This window comes from Astyanax mexicanus, chromosome 11 (genome assembly GCF_023375975.1).
Source record: "Astyanax mexicanus isolate ESR-SI-001 chromosome 11, AstMex3_surface, whole genome shotgun sequence".
Classification (NCBI taxonomy): Eukaryota; Metazoa; Chordata; class Actinopteri; order Characiformes; family Acestrorhamphidae; genus Astyanax; species Astyanax mexicanus.
In genome coordinates, this window is record NC_064418.1 from 43,867,737 (window position 1) to 43,894,987 (window position 27,251).

General features: G+C 37.8%; 1 protein-coding gene across 1 annotated transcript in view; it reads left to right on the forward strand.

Moving 5' to 3' along the window:
* Positions 1-27,251, forward strand: part of bard1 (BRCA1 associated RING domain 1) — a 52,238-nt gene that overhangs the window by 9,783 nt on the left and 15,204 nt on the right. Inside the window, exons 6-9 of the mRNA XM_022680072.2 lie at positions 10,503-10,675; positions 18,788-18,914; positions 20,622-20,754; positions 23,374-23,466. Coding sequence (XP_022535793.2) covers positions 10,503-10,675; positions 18,788-18,914; positions 20,622-20,754; positions 23,374-23,466 — 526 coding nt within the window. The remainder of the gene's footprint in view (positions 1-10,502; positions 10,676-18,787; positions 18,915-20,621; positions 20,755-23,373; positions 23,467-27,251) is intronic.

A 27,251-nucleotide genomic window follows, 5' to 3' on the forward strand; every position in this document is an offset into this window, starting at 1 on the left:
TTCAACCAGAATGTTTACAAAGTGGTGTTCAGATTGACCTTTTGACCTTTGCAAAACAAGCTGAAATGTTTTACCAAACAAGTTTACATTAACACAAATGAGTTCATTGTCTGACATGACATGTAATTACAAAGTTATTCTAAATCTAGTTCTGAATTAAATGGCGCTTCATCAAACAGCAACTGGCACAATGGTGCCTACTAGAGCATAGGATGGTGATGTGTAAGAAGGTGTAACACAATTGGAGACACTCTGTCACATTGAGAAATTATCAAAAGTCTTTCACCTGTTATTAATGTTGAGAAGAGGCACAAAGGAGTGCATGTTCTGATATGACATGTAATTACAAATATATTCTAAATCTAGTTCTGTATTAAATGGCGCTTCATCAGAGTGATATTGTACAGAGGTCTTTGACATTGTGAGATTACAGCAAATACTGCAGAGTTACAGCAATTTAGGTTGAAAATTTCAAGGACGCTCAGACTGCTTGATGCCTGGACACTATTGTATGTGAAATTTTCACAAATGTTTTTATTGAATCTTAACCTAGAGACTCTACAGTGTGCAACAAGTCTGAAATGGCGGTGATAGGCCAAATATCCAGAGACTAGTATCAATATTGCTATTTTCAAACAATTAGCAGTTCTGAATAAACAAAGCACTTTTTAAACATAGTTGTATTGACAAATTTGTCAGAGCCACTGTACTAAATATGGCACAAACATTTAGATGTCAAAATAGTATAGTATGATTGACATGTATTCGATTTGTTGGAACAGCGCCCCCCAGTGGTCGGATTGTTTCAGCAATTTGCAGGTCACTACAGCGTCTCCACCTGAACATAACTGCCAAGTGTCATCCAGATTGGGCAACATTCAGCCTGCCAAAATGTCTGCTGAATGCTGATTGGCTGATGGTGTTCAGCCATGTTGATTGATTAAGTTGCCCTTTGAACATCCTTTAGAGGCTGTATGACAGATTCTGCATGCAAAGTTTCAGCTTGCTAGGTTGCACGGTTGCTGAGAAACAGTGTTCCAAATTTAACAATTGAAGTGAATGGGGCATATATCCGGAAGGACTAATTTGCATATGGTGGCCATATTGTTTACAAATTTCAACTTTTTCTTAATGAATATTGAAGGCCATGCTCTCACGAGTGTTTTGATACCAAACATGCCAGGATTGATCAAAATTCCTAGGACTAGTTCGCAAAAGTATGTTTTGCATATTATGCAAATTAGCAAAAAATCTATATAGACGGAAGTGCATGGTCCAAATTGCAAAGTTGTAGGTATTGACCCAAGGAATCCATCAAACAAAGAATTTTGAATGTAGGTCTTATGGTTTTTGAGTTATTGAGAAAATTGTGAAAAATGAATTTCCTTGTTTATAGCGCCACCACTTGACCAATCGGTGCCATTTTTGTTGTCCACCGAGATGCACTGATCCTACATCTACCTACCAAGTTTCATTTCTCTATGACTTACGGTTTAGGCTGCACAACTGTTTTTACAGGAGAAAAAGAATAATAATAATAAATATAGCCGCAAGCGGCGATTTACGGGGTTCGAGCGTTACAGGCAAAGAGACCCCTGGAGGCCAGTTAGGCTTAAAACATGTTGCCGGTTGACCGGCATCGCCAAACTGGATGAGGATGACCAGCATGACCGTGAAGACCAAGCTAGATTACCAGCATGACTAATCTGGATGACAAACTTGTTGACCATATTGACCAAGCTGGAAGACCATAATGACCAAACTGGATGACCAGCATGGCAAAGGTGGTTGGCCAGTATGACCAAGCTGGAAGACCACCATTACTATGAGGACAAAGCTGAATGACCAGCAGGACCATAATGACCAATGTGAGTGGCCAGCATGACCAAGCTGGATGGCCAGCATAACCAAGCTGGGTGACCAGCGTGACCATAAAGACCTTAATGGCAATGCTAGTTGAGACTAGTTGAAAAGCATTGATAAATTGAGCTGTAGTGTTCATCAGGTTCTATGTGGTGTCTTACTGCACTCTAGTGGGCATTTGGTGAAACAAATTCAGTTCTTAAATTGAAAAAACACAAGGCATAAAAAGGGCATATAAATAACCCGTATATAGTATATAAGTTTTGACCTGATTAACATTCCGCCTGTTAAAAGCTTGCTGGAATGTGATTGGCTAATAGTGACCACAAAAGTGTCCATATCAAATTTTCATTTGGTGTACCATTAGTGCATGGGCCATAGATGATAATTGGCTAGGATGACCTTGATAGCTTGTATGCTTCTAGAGAAACAGCTATCGAGCATTGGCCCCGCCCCCTGGGGGTGTATGTCTACTTAAACTGACAGGGAATCTGAGAATCATGTAATAATCAAAGGACTGATGTGGTATTAGTGTCAGGTTAAGCATTCAAAAGTTATAAGTGTTAAAGACATTTTACTGCTACATGGTAGAACTCATTTGCATATGGTGGCCATATTGTTTATAAATGTAAAGATTTTTTTAATAATTATTGAGGAGTAAGCTCTGCTGAACTGTTTGACACCAAACATGTCATGATTGGTCAAGGATCCAAGGACAAGATCTCAAAAGTAGGTTTTGCATATTATGCAAATTTAAAAAAAAATAAAGTGGGTGGAGCATAAACAAGAATGACCCAGGCGGCTGACCATCATGAACAAGAAGGATAAATATGTTCAATTAAGCAAGACAAGCAAGATTTAATAAGTTCAGCAGAGCTTTAATTTAGAATAATTCACCTGTAGCTGTTTCACCAAATGACCACCAGAGCGCAGCAAGAGACCACATATAACCTGCTGGAAATCTATCACTCTATAAGTAAGACAGAACATTCCCTATCAGTGTGTTTCTATTTATTAAAAAGAGAAGAAAAGTCCGATTGGGCTCCAAATTGGTACTCATGATCAAGTGGTCTGTATATATATGTATGTAAATTTGTGTGTTGATAGGGTCAAAGGTTCCTGACTTCTGACCATTTAGGTTTGAAAAAAGTGATAATACAGGCTTATGGCCTACAAATTGGCTGTTGCTCCTTGGCCATATTAGAGGCAAAAAATATCTGATTTGGCTCAAAATTTGCTATCAGGATCACAATATCAGTCTATATATGTATGTCAATTTCTGTGTCAATAGGGTCAAAGGTTCCTGACTTCTGTCCATTTAGATTTGAAAAAAGCGATAATACAGGCTTGAGGCCTACAAAATCGCTGTAGTTTTCCAGCCGTTGTAGAGGCAAAACATGTCCGATTTGGCTGAAAATTTGCAATCAAGATCAGATTATCAGTCTTTATATGTGTATAAATTTGTGTGTTGATAGGGTGAAAGGTTCCTGTCTTCTGTCCATTTAGGTTGGAAAATAGCGATAAATAGAATAAATTGAAAATAGTTATTTTTTCACTGTAGAGCCTACTGAAGACTTATTTGGCTCATACTTGGCACATGTACTTCAAATGTCATTGTTAATTAGTAGCTTCAACAGTTTTGGCATGTTTTAAACTTTGACAGAGTTTTGGCCAAATAACTCTGAAAAGGCTTTCACGTACATGTTTGATCAAGGTTTATGGGCCTCAAATAGTTAAAATGTCAAGATTTTTTTGATAATTATTTACCTACAGGGTCTCAAGATTGCATCAAGACCAAATTTGTTTTGATTGATTAAGGACTTAAAGACAAGTTCGAAAAGAGCAATTTTTACTCTTTTGGCCACTGATGAAAATCTTTGCATTTTTGGTAAACATATGTTATTATAAAGTTGTAAAGGCTACAGCAAAGTATACAACTGAAAAAGAATAACAAGCCTAGGCCAATTGTACCTTTAGATATAACTGATTTTCTGCTATAGCGCCCCGTTGAGGCCAATCAACGCCATATTTTAATGGATGATAGAAGGCCCTGAGATACATGTAGGGTATAAGTATCGTCCTGATTGGTCATTGTTTAGCATGTCAAAAGCTTGCTGGAAACTGATTGGCTAATAACGATCGCAAAAATTTGCATATCAAATTTTCCTTCTGTAAAACATTAGGACATAGGCCATAGATGATACATGCCAAAGGAGAGCTTCATAGCTTGTACGGTTCCTGAGAAACAGATTTTTAGCTTTGGCTCCGCCCCCTGGAGGCGTATGTCTACACAGATTGACGGGCTACCTCAGAATCATGTTGGCATCAAAGGTCTAAAGTGGCATTAGTGTAGGTTTAAGCATTCAAAAGTTACAGCTGTTAGAGTAAATTTGGGTGTGCCACGGTAAGATTAATTTGCATATGGCGGCCATATTGTTTACAAATTTCACAATTTTTTTGATAATTATTGAGGTTGGGACTCTGCTGAGTTGTTTGACACCAAATATGACAGGATTGGTCAATGACCCTAGGACAAGTTCTCAAAAGTAGGTTTTGCATATTATGCTAAATAGCAAAAAATCTAAGTGGGCGGAGCTTAGTGGTTCTATTGACCTTTTTGATTTGCCATTAACCAAGGAATCATATAATGCAAGAATTTTTGATCTAGCTATCAGGGCGTAGGAGTTACGAGGCCAAACGCGTTGACCTTCGCCATAGCGCCCCCTTGAGGCCGATCGGGCTCATCTTTTGAATCTGAGTAGCGGTGAGAAGTACTACCATATGACCAAGTCTCAGCCCTGTAGGCCTTACGGTTTCTTCTGCCCAATCACTTCTATGGCAGAAAAAGAATAAGAATAATAATAATAATAATAATCAGAACAATTACAATAGGGTTTCTAGCACTACGTGCTCGAACCCCTAAATATAGCCGCAAGCGGCGATTTACGGGGTTCGAGCGTTACAGGCAAAGAGACCCCTGGAGGCCAGTTAGGCTTAAAACATGTTGCCAAAGCATGTTAAAAGCTTGCTGGAATGTGATTGGCTAATAGTGACCACAAAAGTGTCCATATCAAATTTTCACTTGTTGTACCATTAGTGCATGGGCCATAGATGATAATTGGCTAGGATGACCTTGATAGCTTGTATGGTTCTAGAGAAACAGCTATCGAGCATTGGCCCCGCCCCCTGAGGGTGTATGTCTACTTAAACTGACAGGGTATCTGAGAATCATATATCTGATTTGGCTCAAAATTTGCAATCAAGATCACAATATCAGTCTATATATGTATGTATTTCTGTGTCAATAGGGTCAAAGGTTCCTGACTTCTGTCAATTTAGATTTGACAAAAGCGATAATACAGGCTTGAGGTCTACAAAATCGCTGTAGTTTTCCAGCCGTTGTAGAGGCAAAACATGTCCGATTTGGCTGAAAATTTGCAATCAAGATCACAATATCAGTCTATATATGTGTATAAATTTGTGTGTTGATAGGGTGAAAGGTTCCTGTCTTCTGTCCATTTAGGTTGGAAAATAGCGATAAATAGAATAAATTGAAAATAGTTATTTTTTCACTGTAGAGCCTACTGAAGACTTATTTGGCTCATACTTGGCACATGTACTTCAAATGTCATTGTTAATTAGTAGCTTCAACAGTTTTGGCATGTTTTAAACTTTGACAGAGTTTTGGCCAAATAACTCTGAAAAGGCTTTCACGTACATGTTTGATCAAGGTTTATGGGCCTCAAATAGTTAAAATGTCAAGATTTTTTTGATAATTATTTACCTACAGGGTCTCAAGATTGCATCAAGACCAAATTTGTTTTGATTGATTAAGGACTTAAAGACAAGTTCGAAAAGAGCAATTTTTACTCTTTTGGCCACTGATGAAAATTTTTGGTAAACACATGTAATTACAAAGTTGTAAAGGCTACAGCAAAGAATACAACTAAAAAAGAATAACAAGCCTAGGCCACTTGTACCTTTAGATATAACTGATTTTCTGCTATAGCGCCCCCTTGAGGCCAATCAACGCCATATTTTAATGGATGATAGAAGGCCCTGAGATACATGTAGGGTATAAGTATCGTCCTGATTGGTCATTGTTTAGCCTGTCAAAAGCTTGCTGGAATCTTATTGGCTAATAACGATTGCAAAAATTTGCATATCAAATTTTCCTTCTGTAAAACATTAGGACATAGGCCATAGATGATACATGCCAAAGGAGAGCTTCATAGCTTGTACGCTTCCTGAGAAACAGATTTTTAGGTTTGGCTCCGCCCCCTGGGGGCGTATGTCTACACAGATTGACGGGCTACCTCAGAATCATGTTGGCATCAAAGTTGTAAAGTGGCATTTGTGTAGGTTTAAGCATTCAAAAGTTACAGCTGTTAGAGTAAATTTGGGTGTGCCACGGTAAGAATAATTTGCATAAAACTGACAGGGTATCTGAGAATCATGTAATGATCAAAGGACTGAAGTGGTATTAGTGTCAGGTTAAGCATTCAAAAGTTATAAGTGTTAAAGACATTTTACTGCACCATGGTAGAACTCATTTGCATATGGCGGCCATATTGTTTATAAATGTAAAGATTTTTTTAATAATTATTGAGGAGTAAGCTCTGCTGAACTGTTTGACACCAAACATGTCATGATTGGTCAAGGATCCAAGGACAAGATCTCAAAAGTAGGTTTTGCATATTATGCAAATTTTAAAAAAAATTAAGTGGGTGGAGCATAAACAAGAATGACCCAGGCGGCTGACCAACATGAACAAGAAGGATAAAGATGTTCAATTAAGCAAGACAAGCAAGATTGAATAAGTTCAGCAGAGCTTTAATTTAGAATAATTCACCTGTAGCTGTTTCACCAAATGACCACCAGAGCGCAGCAAGAGACCACATATAACCTGCTGGAAATCTATCACTCTATCAGAAAGACAGAACATTCCCTATCAGTGTGTTTCTATTTATTAAAAAGAGAAGAAAAGTCAGATTGGGCTCCAAATTGGTACTCATGATCAAGTGGTCTGTATATACATGTATGTAAATTTGTGTGTTGATAGGGTCAAAGGTTCCTGACTTCTGACCATTTAGGTTTGAAAAAAGTGATAATAGGCTTATGGCCTACAAAATGGCTGTTGCTCTTTGGCCATATTAGAGGCAAAAAATATCTGATTTGGCTCAAAATTTGCAATCAAGGTCACAATATTAGTCTATATATGTATGTCAATTTCTGTGTCAATAGGGTCAAAGGTTCCTGACTTCTGTCAATTTAGATTTGAAAAAAGCGATAATACAGGCTTGAGGCCTACAAAATCGCTGTAGTTTTCCAGCCGTTGTAGAGGCAAAACATGTCCGATTTGGCTGAAAATTTGCAATCAAGATCAGATTATCAGTCTATATATGTGTATAAATTTGTGTGTTGATAGGGTGAAAGGTTCCTGTCTTCTGTCCATTTAGGTTGGAAAATGGCGATAAATAGAATAAATTGAAAATAGTTATTTTTTCACTGTAGAGCCTACTGAAGACTTATTTGTCTCATACTTGGCACATGTACTTCAAATGTCATTGTTAATTAGTAGCTTCAACAGTTTTGGCATGTTTTAAACTTTGACAGAGTTTTGGCCAAATAACTCTGAAAAGGCTTTCACGTACATGTTTGATCAAGGTTTATGGGCCTCAAATAGTTAAAATGTCAAGATTTTTTTGATAATTATTTACCTACAGGGTCTCAAGATTGCATCAAGACCAAATTTGTTTTGATTGATTAAGGACTTAAAGACAAGTTCGAAAAGAGCAATTTTTACTCTTTTGGCCACTGATGAAAATCTTTGCATTTTTGGTAAACATATGTAATTACAATGTTGTAAAGGCTACCGCAAAGTATACAACTAAAAAAGAATAACAAGCCTAGGCCACTTGTACCTTTAGATATAACTGATTTTCTGCTATAGCGCCCCCTTGAGGCCAATCAACGCCATATTTTAATGGATGATAGAAGGCCCTGAGATACATGTAGGGTATAAGTATCGTCCTGATTGGTCATTGTTTAGCCTGTCAAAAGCTTGCTGGAATCTGATTGGCTAATAACGATCGCAAAAATTTGCATATCAAATTTTCCTTCTGTAAAACATTAGGACATAGGCCATAGATGATACATGCCAAAGGAGAGCTTCATAGCTTGTACGGTTCCTGAGAAACAGATTTTTAACTTTGGCTCCGCCCCCTGGGGGCGTATGTCTACACAGATTGACTTGCTACCTCAGAATCATGTTGGCATCAAAGTTGTAAAGTGGCATTAGTGTAGGTTTAAGCATTCAAAAGTTACAGCTGTTAGAGTAAATTTGGGTGTGCCACGGTAAGATTAATTTGCATATGGCGGCCATATTGTTTACAAATTTCACAATTTTTTCGATATTTATTGAGGTTGGGACTCTGCTGAGTTGTTTGACACCAAATATGACAGGATTGGTCAATGACCCTAGGACAAGTTCTCAAAAGTAGGTTTTGCATATTATGCTAAATAGCAAAAAATCTAAGTGGGCGGAGCTTAGTGGTTCTATTGACCTTTTTGATTTGCCATTAACCAAGGAATCATATAATGCAAGATTTTTTGCTCTAGCTGTCAGGGCGTGGGAGTTACGAGGCCAAACGCGTTGACCTTCGCCATAGCGCCCCCTTGAGGCCGATCGGGCTCATCTTTTGAATCTGAGTAGCGGTGAGAAGTACTACCATATGACCAAGTCTCAGCCCTGTAGGCCTTACGGTTTCTTCTGCCCAATCACTTCTATGGCAGAAAAAGAATAAGAACTATAATAATAATAATAATCAGAACAATTACAATAGGGTTTCTAGCACTACGTGCTCGAACCCCTAATAAGAAAAATCTTAGCAAAAACAATAGGGTTCTACGCACCTTCGGTGCTTGAACCCTAAAAATGATTCTTACATTAGTGATTAAGATTTAAATAATGTATAAAGTGATTAGTATAAAATATTAAACATGCATACATACAGTACATAATATAGCCTACGCATTAGACTCAGTGCTAACTATTTTCCAAGATGAGGTAATCAATAAGTTCTGCTGATTGGTGGTGCTGGGGAAGATTAATTAGCATTATTTTTTAATGCGTTATTTTTTTCTGTTATTAATCAAAAATAACACATTAATGCAGCTGTATTTCTCGCATTCTCTCTCTCTGTCTCTCTTTCTTTCTTTCTCTCTTTTTCATACTGTATATTCAATTCAATTCAATAAACTTTATTGGCATGACCATAGTTAATTACAGTATTGCATTAAAGTAAAGCATTAATTAATTAAATTATTAATTGAGAAAAAAAGATAGAACAGCAATTAATCAGTTATTACATAAACATATACAAAAATAGTTCATATATACAATTCACTAAGGTTAATTGAACATTAATTTTTATTGTAATTTATTGTTTGTCTATCTCTCTCTCTCTCTCTCTCTCTCTCTCTCTTTCTCTTGCTGTCTCTCTGTCTCTTTGTCCCTCTCTGTCTCATTCTGTCTTTCTCTTTCTCTCTGTCTCCTTTTCCAATACTTTTTCTCCATTTTTCTCTCTCTCTCTGTCTCCATCTCTTTCTCTCTCTCTGTCTCTTTCTCTCTCTCTATTTTAGTCTCTCTCTCTCTCTCTCTCTCTCTCTCTCTCTCTCTCTTTCTCTCTCTCTGTCTGTACACCTCTTTACATGTATAGCATTAGCCTGTAAGGGATGTTACATATGTGTGTATGTGTGCGAGAGAGAGAAATGGAGAGAGAGGGAGAGAAAGAGCGAGAGAGAAAGATGGAAGAGGTAGAGAAGATGGCCGGAAAGCTTTTCCGTGTTCTGCTCTGTTTATGGGGAAGTTTCTTCTTATTATACAGTACTCTACTGTTTGAGTGGTTCATGGAGATGTCATGCATAATCTATGCGTGCTGTAGGAGAAACTCATACATATTTAAATGTGTTTATACTTTCAGAAATGTAGAAAGTTCCAAGTGTACCTTTTTCTTCTATCTGTATGATTTAACGTTCCTGTTTTTTTTTTTTTTTTTTTTTTTTTTTTGAGGAAATTTAGGTTAGAAATCATAAAGTTTTCATGTTCTGAATTATGCAGGGCCTGAATTAAGTGTTTAGTCTTCAGGGGCTGTTTGTACAGCTTTGACTTTATGTAAGACCGAGAGAGTAGGAGATCTGAATGGATTTAGCCCAGGGCATGTGTAAATGATGTATATTTGAAGTGAGTTTAATGGAAGGTGGGTATGAGTGTATGTACACTTCCATTTGAATGGTTGAAATCTATTCTTTTTTCTCTTTTATCATTTTAATTTCAGTTATGACTTTAATATTGTAACTAAATTCTGAAATAATTTACAGTAGTAATCAAAAGTCATGGGATAGCTGTATGTAAATTGTTCATGTTAAAGCGTTACCTCAGAAGATGTCTTGGGAGCAACCCCACCTGTTTAAGTTGTGAGGTGTTCTCTTGTGATATCTTGCTGCCTAGCAAACTTTACTCATCATATTGTTTAAATATGGATCAGATGTCCATATGTTTAAATATGATTCAATATTTTTATGAAATATCCTATTTTTTTTTTTTTCCCTCATGCGTTTTCTCTTCCTCCCCCCAGCATGAAGCATGCAACCTGGGCCACCTGGGTGTGGTGGAGGTGCTCCTGCAGCAGGGGGCGCTGCTGAACACTCCTGGCTATGAGAATGACTCCCCTCTTCACGACGCGGTGAGGAACGGACATGCGGCTGTGGCAAAAGTCCTGCTGGAACATGGAGCCTCTCCAAACGTCCTGTAAGAACCTCCCACAAACCTCTAATTAGTTAACCATTTGCTCTTAGGAGAATAGCTTAGTTTGTCACCATTGCTTAGTTTGTCTTCTGATATATATATATATATATATATATATATATATATATATATATATATATATATATATATATATATATATATATATATATATATATATATATTTATTTATTTATGATTTTTTTTTTTATTAATTTATTTATTAAAACATTTAGTTGACACTCTTATAAGTTATTCCTATTACAGAGTTGAGCCAATATATTATTAGGAGTCTTGCCCAAGGACTCTTATTGGTGTAGCGCATCATTCTGTAGTCACCCAGACCGGGAATTGAACCCAGGCCTCCCACATGATAGTAGTGGTAGCTACATTAGCAGGTAGTGGTTATTTCTACAATTCCCTCCCAATTTGGAAGGCCAGTTACCAGTTTCCCCACTCACTCATAAGCCTTTTCATATCAATAGTAATGCCCCCCAACACTAAGAGGGTGATTGCTAAATGGATTAAATCTCATAACTAACTCTCACTTAGATACAAGCTTACAAACTACACTGACATATTCTATACTCTACCACGGTAATCCATTTATTTGTTGAGGATGAGTGAGAAGATTGTGGATAGTTTGTAGGATTGGTTTTATTAAAGGAGAAAATAAGCTACCAGTATTCATACAGATGTGCAGAATTTTCTCTTTTTTTGTTTATAAGCCTAAACAGTAACATTTTAAATAGTAACTGTTTAAATTGCTGATTTGCTGAATTGCTGAAATGTGGAAGTAATAATATTAAGTAATGAAAAAAAGTAATATAAAGTTAAATTACATGAATTATGATTCTTAAAAACACAATTATTTAGAGTTTTGATTTGTTCTTACAACACACTATAAAAAATACGCGGTTATAGCATTCTTCTAAAAACCAGTACTCTAAGACTACATAGTTCACACAGCAGGTCAAAGTAGCCCAAATCTGATTTTCTTTTGTGTGTGTGTGTGTGTGTGTGTGTGTTTGTGTGTGTGTTTGTGTGTGTGTTTGTGTGTCTGTGTGTCTGTGTGTCTGTGTGTCTGTGTGTGTGTGTGTCTGTGTGTGTGTGTGTCTGTGTGTGTGTGTGTCTGTGTGTGTGTGTCTGTGTGTCTGTGTGTCTCTGTGTGTCTGTGTGTGTCTCTGTGTGTCTGTGTGTGTCTCTGTGTGTCTCTGTGTGTCTCTGTGTGTGTGTGTGTTTGTGTGTGTGTTTGTGTGTGTGTTTGTGTGTGTGTTTGTGTGTGTGTGTGTGTGTGTGTGTGTGTGTGTGTGTGTGTGTGTGTGTGTGTGTGTGTGTGTGTGTGTGTGTGTGTCTGTGTGTGTGTGTGTCTGTGTGTCTGTGTGTCTGTGTGTCTGTGTGTCTGTGTGTGTGTGTGTCTGTGTGTCTGTGTGTCTGTGTGTCTGTGTGTCTGTGTGTCTGTGTGTCTGTGTGTGTGTGTGTCTGTGTGTGTGTGTGTCTGTGTGTGTGTGTGTCTGTGTGTCTGTGTGTGTGTGTCTGTGTGTGTCTCTGTGTGTCTCTGTGTGTCTCTGTGTGTCTGTGTGTGTCTCTGTGTGTCTGTGTGTGTCTCTGTGTGTCTCTGTGTGTCTGTGTGTGTCTGTGTGTGTCTGTGTGTGTCTCTGTGTGTCTCTGTGTGTCTCTGTGTGTCTGTGTGTGTCTGTGTGTGTGTGTCTGTGTGTGTTTTTTTTTTTTTAAGTCTGTTCTCTACTACATTTTTACTGTGATTTATATCTTACATTAATCTAAATTCCCACCCATGAAACTCTCCCTTACTCACCTGTATATCCTTTTATAGTCTTCAATATTAAATTTACAATAAAAAAGAAAAAGAAAACACATTGAATGAGAAGAGTTGATAAAGGTTTGATCCAGATCAACATTTAAAACATTAAAAAAAATTGGTGTGATTTGTGCTGTTTACACTGTTACACAGAAATAAAATATGCAGTACAATGTTGAGATACACAGTGCTCTTGAAATAATATCAATATCAACATCAGTAGGGTTGCGCCAATGTGGGAATTCTGGGCGGATGCCGATATCTGATATTACCTATGTACATATCTGTCGATGCAGATATATACAATTATAATTATAACTTACAGAGAGACTAGACACCCAAGTATACCTTTTTAAACAGTATGTGGCCAAAGCCATAGCCGAAGACCAGGATGAGTGTTGTCAACCAGTGGGTTCTAGGGCTCATTTCCATATTGCAACCTTCTGCATTATCAGTATTGCGATGGTCACAATTACAGTAATGACTGAAATGATGGATTGTTCACCCAGTCTGTGCTCAGTTTGATCATATTTTCCCCTCTGTTTTTGTGTTTTTTTTTTTGCACTGTAGCCAAATCTGTTTCGACACCCAATTTTTCTTCCTTAGTTCAGATCAGGCTTTATATGTGCACTGTCCTTTTCATACTTAACTTAAGCCTGTATGTGGCATTCTGTTCAGACTCTATTCAGACCTCGAATAATGCAAAGAAAACACGTTCATATTCATGAAGTTTCAAGAGTTCAGAAATCAACTTTTTTGTGAAATAACCCTGGTTTTTAAATCAAAGTTTTTATGCATGTTGGCATGTTCTCCTCCACCAGTCTTACACACTGCTTTTGGATAACTTTATGCTTTACGCTCCTGGTGCAGAAATTCAAGCAGTTCAGTTTGGTTTGATGGCTTGTGATCATCCATCTTCCTCTTGATTATATTCCAGAGGTTTTCAATTTGGGAAGATCAAAGAAACTCATCGTTTTTAAGTGCAAAGGATTTCATGGATTTTCCTAATTTTGTACATGACTTTTCTGGCTTGGCTGTTGAGATGCTGTAACCCACCGCTTTAGCCAAATCTGTTTCGACACATAATTTTTCTTCCTCAGTTCAGATCAGGCTTTATATGTGCATTGTCCTTTTCATAGTTAAATTAAGCCTGTACGTGACATTCTATTCAGACTCTATTGCTGAACGTCTGTAGTCAGAAATGTTCTTTTTGCTTTTTTCCATGAACTGCCCACCTGCAGTTTTGCACTGAATCTATAGGCTGTTGTCTGGTAGTCTGGTGGTCTAGTGGTCTGGATGTTACATAGTTCATTGTTGCTTCCTCTGTGGGACGCTCTAATCGTTCCTCATGCACGCCTCTGTCTGAAGCTCTTTTGTACACTGATTGCCTATAGTGAAGCGCTGTACAGAACTGTACAGAAGACATCAGCAGAGTGTGCCGCTCTTGTCTCAGAAGCAGACGTGAAAGGAAAGATGTCTGCTCTGTCATAGTCGCAGTAGACAAAAGCAATCCGCTTCTGTCAGGGAGAGAATTGCTGGTTTGCTCATTGAGTTTGAAGTTCTCAGAGCAGGAAGAACCATCGCACAGATATTAGGGGATAGTTTTGACCAGAGGAAGCCTTTTTTGACCTGCTGTGATGATGCCACAGATGGAGTATATTACATTTTATTATTTACACTGCATTATGTACTTCATGTGTATTATGTAGAATGATATTCTTTTTTTTTTTCTTTTTTACTTATATTGCACATTATCATTGTTTTTTTTTTTGTTTGGTTTAACTTAAAATTGCACATTTTAATTGATGTGTTTAATTCCTTCACTGCTGTAAAGTATGTAGCATGTACAGTATACAGCTCTGAAAAAAAATCTGAACCAGTTTCTCAGATTTTACTATTTATAGGTTTATGTTTGAGTAAAATTAACCTTTGTAGTTTTATTCTCTAAACTACAGACAACATTTCTCCCAAATTTCAAATAAAAATATAGTCATTTAGAGCGTTTTGTGCAGTTAGAGTTTTGTGCAGAAAAAGAGAAAATGGCTGGAAAAAAAAAAAAGATGCAGTGCTTTCAGACCTCAAATAATGCAAAGAAAACAAGTTGATATTCTTTTTTTTTTTTGTTTGTTTTAAGAGTTCAGAAATCAAGATTTGGTGAAATATAACCCTGGTTTCTAATCACAGTTTTCATGCGTCTTGGCATGTTCTCTCCTCCACCAGTCTTGCACACTGCTTTTGGATAACTTTATGCTGCTTTACTCCTGGGGAAAAAATTCAAGCAGTTCAGTTTGGTGGTTTGATGGCTTGTGATCATCCATCTTCCTCTTGATTATATTCTAGAGGTTTTCAAATTGGTAAAATCCAAGAAACTCTTATTTTTTCCCCAGATCTGTTTATACGTATATGCAAATGCACTGGACTTTTGGTCAAGAGTAGTGTTCCAGCATTCTGTAATCCCAGAGGTAATTTCAGTGCTCTCTGTGTGGTTCTGCATGGCTTAAACTGCAGCGGTGTGTGTGTGAGAGTCTAAAAGAAAGAATGTGTGTGTGTGTATCTGTGAAGGAGAGCCTTCCTGTCAATCGATGAGGCAAGCTTGGCTCAGGGCAACATCCCCACCACACTCTATAGCTGCAGTTTTCCAGTTGCATGAATAGAAACATCTGGTGCATCTCAAAGGCTTGGTAATTTTCACATTTTTATCGATCTGTGATTCACTGGGCCCTGCTACCGCTGGCATCTGCATCCGATTCATCAGCTGAGAGAAATTGAAATGGCTTACAGGAGGCTGTGGTTTAGTAATGCATGGATGAACTTACTGAGAATTGACCTTTCAGGCAGTAAAGACACACTGTACCTCTGCTTTATTTCTATTAAAAGGGGTGTGATTTGTTCTTGTAGCTGCTTGAGTTGCTTTGGTTCCACTCCTGATGCATCAATAACTGCAGCTTAATGTTCCAGAGAGCAGTTGGAGGAATTTTAGTCCATTTAGTCCTCCATGCATAAGAGTTTTAGTTATGTTATATTGGTTAGTTTCCTCCTATCAGCTGTTGCTTTAGGACTTTCACAAAATTTCTGGATTTTTTTTTTTTTTTATCTTATGAACACACGTTCTGATATTTTTTGTTTAGAATTAGTTAATATAATATAAATTTATATAAATATTCAGAATTGTTCATTGTTCATTATTAATCCTGTTCCAGACGCAGTAATACAAGCCTAAATCATGATCACCACCACCACCATGTTTCACAGATGGGATAATTCATTCATGCAGGAATTTAGTGTTTTTCTTTAAAAAAAAATGAAATGCTTCTTATTGAAAACAGAAATCCTCATGTTCTCATCCATAAAACCTTTTTCCTTAAGACTTATGGGTTATTATGAGTTTTAGCACACTTTGTATGGGTAGCAGTGTTCTTCTTAGAGAGCAGCAGTTTTTTTTTTTTTTTTTTTGCAGCCCTGCCAAACACAGTATTGTTGTTCAGTGTTCTCCTTATGGTGGACTCATTAACATTAATATTAGCCAATGTAAGAAAGGCCTTTAGTTGCTTAGAATTTACCTCGGGTTCCTTTGTGACGCTCTTGCACACCTTGCTCTCTTAGCATCTTTAGAGATGGTTTTGTAAAAAAAATCCAGTTTGGTGAGCATCAACAGCTTTTCATTTAACTTTTAAATAGATTCCTGAAATTCCTTAAATAAAACAGGGTTCCATCAGGCAGGCGCCATGTGGTCTAGTGGTCTAAAGAGCTGCCATTATAATCAAGAGATCGCTTTTTCGAATCCGGGTTATGCAGTTTGCCATCAGCTACCGGAGCCCCGAGAGAGCACAACTGACCTTGCTGTCTCTGAGTGGGTACAGTAGATGGCGCTCTTTCCCCTCATCGCTCCTAGGGTGATGTAGATCAGCACAAGGCTGCATCTGTGAGCTGATGTATCAGAACCGAGTCACTGCGCTTTCCTCCGAGCGTTAGGGCTGTGATGCTATTAGGCAATATATGGATATTTCTGAATAGCTTTTTGTTCGAAGAATGTATTGGAATTGTTCATTCATGCCTTAAATAAATGTATTTTTCCATCTCATAAACCATATCTATATACTCAAGCATGATATATTAATACAATTTTGTTTATCTCATACAAAGTCAATGTCATGTTCGATTATTGGTATAGGATATTCATAAATATTCTAATTATACTTTATAAGTGCATTGTTCAATGCCTATGAATGTGTTATGAAGCCTCTATGTAGGTACCCTTCAAATGAAATGTTTACTTCAACTGTTGAACTCTGCTCCTGCATTATCCACCAATATGTGTGTGTTTGTGCATTTGTTCACATGTGCACCGAGGAAGGGGGGCCCTGATGGCTCCTGACTTCAAATTAAATATTTTATGGGCCAGTGGACCTATTAATTGTCCCCCAGGTGTTATCTCTGTGCTCACACTTAATCTAATGAGTGGGGATGAGCATGCTGCTTGACTTCAAAGCCCACAGGGCACCTTTTGTGCTGGTCATGGACCTGTGCACTTGACTCGTTAGTTGGTAGGTAGCACACAATTGAGTTTGGTATTGCTGGGAGGTTATCTTTGACATTTTTAATACCAAGTTGAGGGGGTGGGTATGCTGTAAATTATACATTTGAATATATGTTGATAATAGGTAAGCACTAAATATTAATCCCCTTGTGAAGGCCATCTTTAGATCCTTAAATAGACTGAACAAGTCTTTACAAATGCTTAATATAGGCTCCCTTAGCAACCATATTTACGATATAGATATAGATTTTAGTAATTGCAAAGAACTGAGAAGAACGGTTTCGTTTTTGCGATTTGCATTTTACAGGTGGAAAAAGTACTGAAAAAAATGTAATTAAGTAAAAGTACCTTTACTTTGCTAAAATTCTACTCAAGTAAAAGTAAAAGTACCCATCTAAAAATCTACTCGAGTAAAAGTAAAAAAGTACTCAATTTAAAATATACTTTGAGTAAAAGTTACATAGTTACTTTTTTTATTTGATGTAAAAAACATACAACAAATTAAATCGTTTTTAATGAACTTAATGAACTTAATGGACCTTTCAGGCACTATTTGTTTAGACCACCCCATAAAACATTTTCAAGAACAAGTGGCATAGGTTTCAACTATCTTTTTTTTTGTTTCTTTACTGTTAAAAACTATGATCATATAGGTGACTATAAACCGTATTTTTATAGTTTTACAGTTCATTATTTTTTAACTTGCCATTGCTATGCTGTTATTTCTGTGTATTTTGTGTTTGTGGATCAACAAATCAAAATAGTCTGTAGTTAACTGCTGCAGCAGCACACAGAGGAGCGGAGCGGAGAGAGGAGGGGTTTAGTGTGGATGTGAGTGTTAGACATGTGGATTGGACATTTATAAGAATACAGAACAAATCGCGTCCCGTATTTGTTCAGTTATTTTTTTCCCCGCATTTTATTTTTACTCAGTAACAGGGAGTTTTCCAGTGTAGCAAAGTAAACTACTTGTGTCAAAATGTACTTGAGTAAAAGTAAAATTTAAAAAATAGATAAAATAAAATAAAATCTACACAATTACAGTAACATGAGTAAATGTAATTAGGTACTTTATACCTCTGGTTAAATGCTATCAGTAAGTAAGCTTTCTGATTTAATCGCGGACTAAACTAAACAGAATCAATAGTATCATTTTCAGTTCTAAAGGACGCTATAGTTTAGATACATTCAATAATTGCTTTTAGCAAGTGTTGACTTTACTGTAGGCATGTGTATTAAGTGACCCCAATTTTGTACTGGTTAATCTTCACAGATTTAGCTCCTAAAAACGGTTTACTTGGTGGGGTAAAGCACTTCTGTTTATTTACAGCTTTTTTTAAGCTTAAATTTCCACTATTTTAGCAAGTTTAGCAGCAGTGCTAGCCTTGGTTAGCAGCATTTACCTCTGGTAAATGTCACCCAACAGCACTACACTGAGGAATCCTGAGTGTTCCACTAATCCAGGGTGCTATCAGTGAGCGGTTTGTCCCATGTAGCTTGTTTTAACTCCCCTCTGAACAGCGAAAGGGTAGCTAATGCTAATACTGCTCCAGCCTTAGTGCTGGAGAAACTTCACTGTGACTCCTTTATAATTGCTTTAGATTTTGTATTTTTTTTTTAGTATCAAATGTTATGCAGTTTATTTTCCTGAATAATAAGCTCACTGTTCACTGCTGTGTGTTGAATCCATATGAGAAGACTAAAATACCTAAAAAAAAAAAAATCTAAAATACCAACAAACAAATCTGTGTATTTGTGACAGGAATATAGTTGGACTCCGACCTGTCGATTATGCAGCGACTCCAGAAATGAAAGAGATCCTGAAAGTGAGCCCTGAGGCACCCCATCCTGTGACCGTGCCACTAACCTCACCAGCCAGCCTCTCAAAGGTAAGCCCATCAGACGGGATGAATCGTGAATACATGATGCCGTTCTGGTTGTATAGTGGCTTGCAAAAGTATTCACACCCCTTGAACTTTTTTTTTTTTTTTTTTTTTTTTTTACATGTCACCTTACAACCACAAACTTAAATGTATTTTTTGATATTTTAATTAATAGACAAACACAAAGTATGGCATAAGTGTAAAGTAAAAACGAAAATGATACATGCCTTTCAAAACTATCAAATAAAAATCTAAAAAGTGTGAAGTGTAAAAGAGTATTCAGCCCCCTGTACTCTGAACCACTTAAATACAATCCAACGCAGTCAACTGCCTTCATAAGACACTGAGACTAAATTACAGACAGCTGGACTCTATTAACTAATTCAGGCAAGAGATTGGGAAGACTTGAGACTGGGAAGGAGATTCACCTTCCAGCAAGACAATGGCACTAAACATACAGCGCTACAGAGATATAGTGGAATGGTTTAGATTAAAGAATATTCATGTGTTAGAATGGAATGATCCAGTCTTAAATCGTGACGTGAAAGTCTGTGAAAACTGCTGTTCACAGACTCTCTCCATCCAGCTTGGCTGAGCTTGAGCTGTTTTGTAAAGAAGAATGAGCAAAAATCTCTCTAGAGTCTCTAGATGCACAAAGCCAATGGAGATCATTGAGATCAGGAGAATCTCTCGCTATATTAAAGAAACTCCTGAAGACAGAGCTCTTCAAAGAGCACCTACTCTCCTAACACCTCTAACTAACTACCTTCTACTACCAGATCAGGAGAATCCCTCACTATCTTTAATAAACTCCTGAAGACTGAGCTCTTCAAAGAGCACCTACTCTCCTAACACCTCTAACTAACTACCTTCTACTACCAGATCAGGAGAATCTCTCACTATCTTTAATAAACTCCTGAAGACAGAGCTCTTCAAAGAGCACCTACTCTCCTAACACCTCTAACTAACTACCTTCTACTACCAGATCAGGAGAATCTCTCACTATCTTTAATAAACTCCTGAAGACAGAGCTCTTCAAAGAGCACTTACTCTCCCAACACCTCTAACTAACTACCTTCTACTACCAGATCAGGAGAATCTCTCACTATCTTTAATAAACTCCTGAAGACAGAGCTCTTCAAAGAGCACCTACTCTCCTAACACCTCTAACACACTAACTACTTCTAACCTCATTTCCTTCTTCCCCTCCTTCCCTCCTCTATCCCATTATTTCTCTTTGATCTCCTTTAGGCCCTATCTAAGGATGTTTTTACCTTTAACTTCTACAAAAGCGTCTGCCAAATGTAATGTAATGTAATGTAGTGTAATGTAATGGAATGTAAAAAAGCTGGTAGAGACAAAACCCCAAGACACAGTTGTAGTTGCAGCAAATGCTAAGAATTGGTATCGTGGGGGCTGAATACTTTTAATTGACTTTTAAATGATTATTATTTCATTCACACCTATGTAATACTTTTTTAGTGTTGGTCTATCACTTAAAATCTGAATAAAATACATTATAAAATACAGTTAAGTTTGTGGTTGCAAGGTGACAAAATGCAAAATGTGGGAAAAGTTCAAGGGGTGTGAATACTTTTGCAAGCCATTGTAAAAAAAAATTGCTTGTGTTTTTTTTTTTTTTTTTTTTTTGCTCCCTTTGCTTGAAAAACACTAGAATCCTCTGCTTGATTAGCATTAATGTATTCTTTTTAGCCTGCAGGCGTTATCAGGAGGGATGTGCCCGTCACTGTGATGGGTAGTAAACTGACCCAGCCCCAGCAGAACCAGCTCGTCAAAGCAGCTCGTATTCTGGGAGGAAAGCGAGCGGAGGCCTTTTCCAGCGCAGGTACTCATCTCTTATGATCTGTTACTGTCATAAAATATAGAATAGATATTCAGGTAGGAATTATGCATTAGTCATCAGTCTTAGGAACCGGAGGCTCAGACATGTATCTGAAATGCTGTGACAGATTTGATTTGTATTAGATTACTAGGGTTAAATTGGATTTGAGCTCACCTCAAGTGGTCCCAGGTGGTCAAGTTGTGCATTGACCAGTATTAGGTTAAACCTGTGTTTAAAAAAAACTGTGTAGAAAGCATTAATAGATGTTTTCTACATTCCGAAATTAACTGTTAATTTGCTTTAGTTCCCTGTTGGAGAACTCGTTACCGTTCTGAATGTACCACATTTTTTTGACTATATGACACTTAAAATCCTTTAATTTTCCCAAAATGTTCCCAACAGTGCCTTATAATCTAGTGCACCTTATGTATGCATATTACCAGTCAGGTTTTAAGTAGCAGTAAAGCCACTTTTTGTAGTGAAGTTTCTCCAGCACCAAGGCTGGAGCAGTATTAGCATTAGCCGCTAACCGCAGCGCTAGCTCTTTCGCCATTGAGAGGTGAGTATATTGGACTGTAGTCTGGGTGTTTACCATGTTTAAACAAGCTACATGGGACAAACCGCTAGCTTATAGTGCCCTGGCTTACCTGACCGCTCAGGGTTCCTCAGTCTACCTTTTTTCTCCACCAGTCTTACACACTGCTTTTGGATAACTTTATGCCTGCACTCCTGGTGCAACAATTCAAGCTGTTCAGCTTGGCTTGATGGCTTGTGGTCATCCATCTTCCTCTTGATTATATTGCAGAGGTTTTTAATTTGGTAAAATCAAAGAAACTCGTCGTTTTTAAATGGTCTCTTATTTTTATTTATTTATTTTTTTCAGAGCTGTATGTTCTAAAATACAAGGGATTTAATGGAATGTCCTCATTTTGTACATGACTGTATATTGAGATTTAAAGTAGCTCTACCTTCGTTTCTCTCCTCTAACTGCAGAAAAAAAAAACTTTGATTAAAGAGAGCTAAGCCCTCCACCTTCAGTATAAAAAAGGATAATTGCGAAATTGCATCTCATACAGTAGACGTACAAGATACTTGCTCCTGCCACAGCAAAATGTTCCTCTCAAAAGACTAGAGACAGCCCTGAAATCACAGAGGAGAGGAGAAGAGAAGTGCACAGTGTAGGATCATCATCTGAGCTGGAATAAGACTAAAATGAAAGCAGCTGTTAAAGGAAGCTGTTGTCACAAGTTGCAGATCAGTGCTGTTAAACCTGGGACTGAGTTCTTCTCCAGAATCCTCAGCAGAACTAACTGTACCTCACAGAGTCAGACTTTAGGCCTTTTGTAAACACTTCCCATTTGTTCGGCAAATTGCTTTCATTTAAGGAGGTTTATAGAAGGTGCTCTCTCTGAACGTTCACGTACGTTTGTGCTTTGAGAAATAATTAAGAGCTTTTTGTAATTACTGAGCAGAAAGCCTTTGTTTCTGGGGAAGCTGGGAGTAATCATTGGAGTTTTAATTAAGAGCCGTCACATCGGGAGGTACTCTTCACTTTCTCACTCTGTGTGAAATAAAACAGTCAACAGGCACTATTTGTTTACATTAACGGGTCTGATTAAATTGATCCATTTGTATTTATAATGTGTAATGTTAAATAACAGGGTGTTTTGCTTGCAGAATGAGTGAAAGATTGAAAAAAAAAACACTGTTGTGAAATTGCATTTTTATAGTATTTGTTTCCAATTTTATCCCATTGTTCTACAGTTTGTAAGGTTTAAAAGGCCAATTACCCAATCTGATGTGTCAGAAATATGGCAGACATATACAGTGGCTTGCTAAAGTATTCATAAAGGGGTACTTTCTATATTTTTATCAAATAAAAAATATAGAAAGTCATATACAGGTGTTGGACAATGAAACTGAAGCACCTGTCATTTTAATGTGAAATGTTTCATGGCTAAATTGGAGTAGCCTGGTGTCCAATCTTCATTAATTGCACATTAATTACACCAGTAAGAGCAGAGTGTGAAGGTTCAGTTAGCAGGGTAAGAGCACAGTTTTGCTCAAAATATTGCAATTCACACAACATTACGGGTGATATGGGTGAGTTCAAAAGAGGATAAATTGTTGGTGCACGTCTTGCTGGCGCATCTGTGACCAAGACAGCAAGTCTTTGTGATGTATCAAGAGCCACGGTATCCAGGGTAATGTCAGCAAACCACCAAGAAGGACCAAAGAACCACATCCAACAGGATTAACTGTGGACGCTGTAAGAGGAAGCTGTCTGAAAGGGATGTTCTGGTGCTAACTCAGATTGTGTCCAAAAAAAAACATAAAACCACGGCTGAACAAATCAAGGCAGAATTCAGTGTGCAGAACTGTCCGTCACCACAATAAATTATTACATTTAAGTTTGTGGTTGTAAGGTGACAAAATGTGGACAAGTTCAAAGGGTTTGAACACCTCTGCAAGCCAAAATTACTGAAAGTATCAGTTGCATTAAAAATGTGCAATTCTCCAAACAGAAGAACTGACATCAGAAAATTGTGACTTATTTTGTCCTAGATTGCATCCTGATATAATCTGACTGAAGCGTCTCTGTCCTTCTCTCTGTCCTTCTAGTCACCCATGTGGTCGTGCCGGATGGTCCTGTGCCCACCACTCTGACCGCACTGCAGGGCATCCTCAGCGGCTGCTGGGTCCTCAGCTTCAGCTGTAAGATCACTTTAACTCGCTTTTAACTTTTACTTTAAAGGTTATTCACACATTCACACAACATCTCTATTACTATAAGTAGTTATCGTGTCCTTATTTATATCAGGAATTAGATGCCAATAACAAGCACCTACTGGCCTGAACTAGAAAAAAAAAAAGTTGGGCATGTGCTTGTAAACGCTGTGCATCTCAGTCCAGCACAGTTTTGCAGCGCAGATATTTCCAGCTACAGCTGAATTCATGCTTTTAATTCAAGAAAAACGCTCTTCTTATTTACCTTTTAAAAAGCCGTTTAAGTGCCTGGTTAAAGGGATTTTGCGATTACTGTTGTTTTGCTGTTTTTCTCGGGTTTTGAGTTGAGTTCGGCGCTGACTCAGCTCTTGATTGGTCCAGGCGAGAGGCCGTGCGCGGGTGGGGGCGGGGCTGAAGATGTCATGTACCCTGCGTTGTTTAATATGGCGATATATACTGCCGAAAAAAAAAAAAAATACATTTGCAATGTAAAAATGTTCCAAAATCGTGCAGACCTGTGTCCTAGACCAGCTGCCTTCTTCTCAGATGCCACCACAGTGCAGCTACACACACACACCCACACACACACACACACACACACACAGAGGTCCACAGCAGCAGTAATAGTCTTTAACTCGTCTGTCTGTGTTCAGTAAGCTGTGCCGCGCTCTCCGTCTCTGTTATGATTCAGTCTGGCTGTCTGTGTTGTCTGGTGCCGGCTGGCCATGGCTGTTGGCTGTTGTTGGTGGTGAATATACAGAAGCTGTGGGACGTGTTGCTCAAGGTCCGCTGTAAGACTCTGAAGGCGTCCGGCGTGTTCGAGTGTTTGCCTCCCGGTCTTTCATCCTCCTTTTGAAGTCCGGTTCACTGTGGACACAACATTTATCAGACAAGCTGCAGAGAAAGCCTTGCTGCTCTCAGATCTGTAATACTGCTGCTTTTTTTCTTCTCTTTTTCTGCACTTCTATAGCTATTTTTTTGTGTGTCTGAGTGAGGGAGTAAGTGTGTGTGTTTGTGTGAGTGTGTGTGTGTTGGTGTGTTTGAGCAGCACGTAATCAATCAGTTTATCAGTTTCTCTGGAGATGCACAGAAACACACTTCAGCTACTAATAGCTCTTATAGAACACCTTTCCCAGCGATCACTACGTGTCCCTTTTCCCCAATAACTTTTTGTCTTTTTATAAATCTTTAAATCTTCTGCAAGGCCCATGCCAAAGTGAAAACAAAACACAGCCAATTTATTCAATTTAAAGTCTCTTTCTGAAGCAGAGTGTTTTTTCGAGCTCTCAAATGGAAAGAGTGTGTGTGTGTGTGTGTGTGTGTGTGAGTAAATGTGTGTGAGTAAATGTGTGTGTGTGGGGGGTGCGCAGGCATGTGTAAATACATGTGTATTAGGGCCGGGGCAGTAGACTGTGCATAAATAATATAGTTGGCGTGCTCTGAAAGTGGTCTAGTGGGGGATTTTTAAATACTGTGAAATCACAATATAGGCTGAGTCTAGTATTTTACTGGGCTTTGATGCTGGTTGCATCATGGGCTCGCACTCTGAGTAACTCAGTTTTAGCCTTCAAAAGCCCTCTGGGTATTTTATATATATATATATTTTTTTTATATATAGTTGGGCTAACATTTTTCTTCACAACTTTTTTTTTTCTTAAAATGTTGAAATGTTACTGTTAGATATATACAGTATACACAGCCATATCTGCCCCATCAACATAGCCTGCGCATACAAGAACAGAACAAATAAGGCAGACACAAATACAAGCTCATTTTTACTGATTTTACTGATTATTGATGTGAACCCCTTTTATCATGTTTAGTGGATTTATTTTAATATAGATTTAATATTACGGTAGTCATATTACAGACAGAAAACAGCCTTCATATGTTTTTCCATAACTGAAACATAATAATTCAGGTGGTTGCATCATGGGCTCACACTTTGAGTAACTCAATTTTAACCTTCAAATGCCCTCTTGGTATTTTATTATTTTTATTTTTTTAAATAGTTAGGCTAACATTTTCCTCCCCAAACCTTTTACTTAAAATGTTGAAATGTTGCAGTTAGATGCATACAGTATACGCAGCCATATCATATGTTTTTCCATAACTGGAACATAGTTCAGGTCTGAAAGTGTCAATACACCAGTGACGACTTTGTTCTTCAGAAAATTTCTAAACGTTGTACTGTAGTGGTTTTACCTGCCACAGACAGTATTTGTGCAGGAGTTCTGATTGACTTTGCATCTTCTATCAGCTTCACAGTTGCATCTTTTTCACCCATAGACTCTCACAGCTCTCTGGTTTCTATGTTGGTTAATCCTCTACTTGTAAATGCACAATCTGCATCAACATAGCCTGCGCATACAACTCCGAATATGCAGTAAAATTCATGAGATTATAGGGAAAGATTATAGACTTTATGGTCATCAAATAATGTATGCATTGATCACACAGAGTGATTTATTTTAAGCATTTATTACTTTTATTGTTGATGATTATGTCTTACAGCCAATAAAAAAAATAAATCAGTGTTTCAGACCAATTGGTACGTTTGGCAGTGTGGGCAGTGTGCCAAGTCCTGCTGGAAAATGAAATCAGCATCTCCATAAAAGTTGAGCATCACCAAAACTTTGCATTTTATTTGTAAATCAAGAGATCAGAGTCTGGAGGAAGAGTGGAGAGACACACAGTCCAAACTGCTTGAGGTCTAGTGTGAAGTTTCCACCAATCAGGGATGGTTTGGAGAGACATGTCATCTGCTGGTGTTGATCCACTGTGTTTTATTATCAAGTCTAGAGTCAGTGCAGTTTTGTTTTCCCACAAAATCTTACAGTACTTCATGCTTCCCTCTGCTACTGACAACTTTTATGGAGATGCGGATTTCATTTTCCAGCAGGATTCGGCACACTGCCCACACTGAAACCCCAAAAGTACCAATTGGTCTTATATAATAATTCAATTTTCTGAAGACACTGATTTTTTGGGGGATTTCATTGGCTGAAAGCCATAATCATCAACAATTAAATAAATAATCGCTTAATATAGATCACTCTGTTTGTGTAAAGCCAGGCGGACACTGTGCGATTTTAGCCCGATTTTAAGCCCGATCTGGTCGGATGCGACTGAATTTCATGATCGGGCCGAATTTTAGCTTGATCGTGCGTCGTTTGTCGTGCAGTGTGAGAGGGGAAGCGATGTCCGATTAATTGCCCATAGGAGCTGCGAATGAGCAGTCGGACGCGACCAGGGATTTCTGACATGCCAGAAATTTTGGTCGCTTGTCTCACAGTGTGAGCTGTTTTGCGGGCCGATTTCTTAACGTCACGACCTGTTTTCCCAAAAATCTGCACAGTAACTATAAATTATTATTAGTCATATTTATTTCTGTCAGTTATAAGGATTTATATTTATGTTCGGTACACAGACTTATAGCTTAATATAGCAGACACAGGCATTCTGCTGTTTAAGAATTTCAACAGATGCTTATTCTCAGTCAATAGCTGGAGTTTTTGAAAAGAAAAATTAAAAGAGAAAATATCTTTGACAAACATAAATTTATTTTATTTCACTTTGCTATTATATCTGAAAAATAAAGCACATTGTCAGCCTCTGGTGCTGCCCGTCAATTATATAAAACTTAAAACATGCACAGAAATATAAAGCTATATTTTATAATTCGTTTCTTTTCGCCAGGGCAAATTCATTAAAATTATAAATATGTTAATTTATTAATTAAAATCTCGTCCAGTGCTCCAGAATATTAGCCA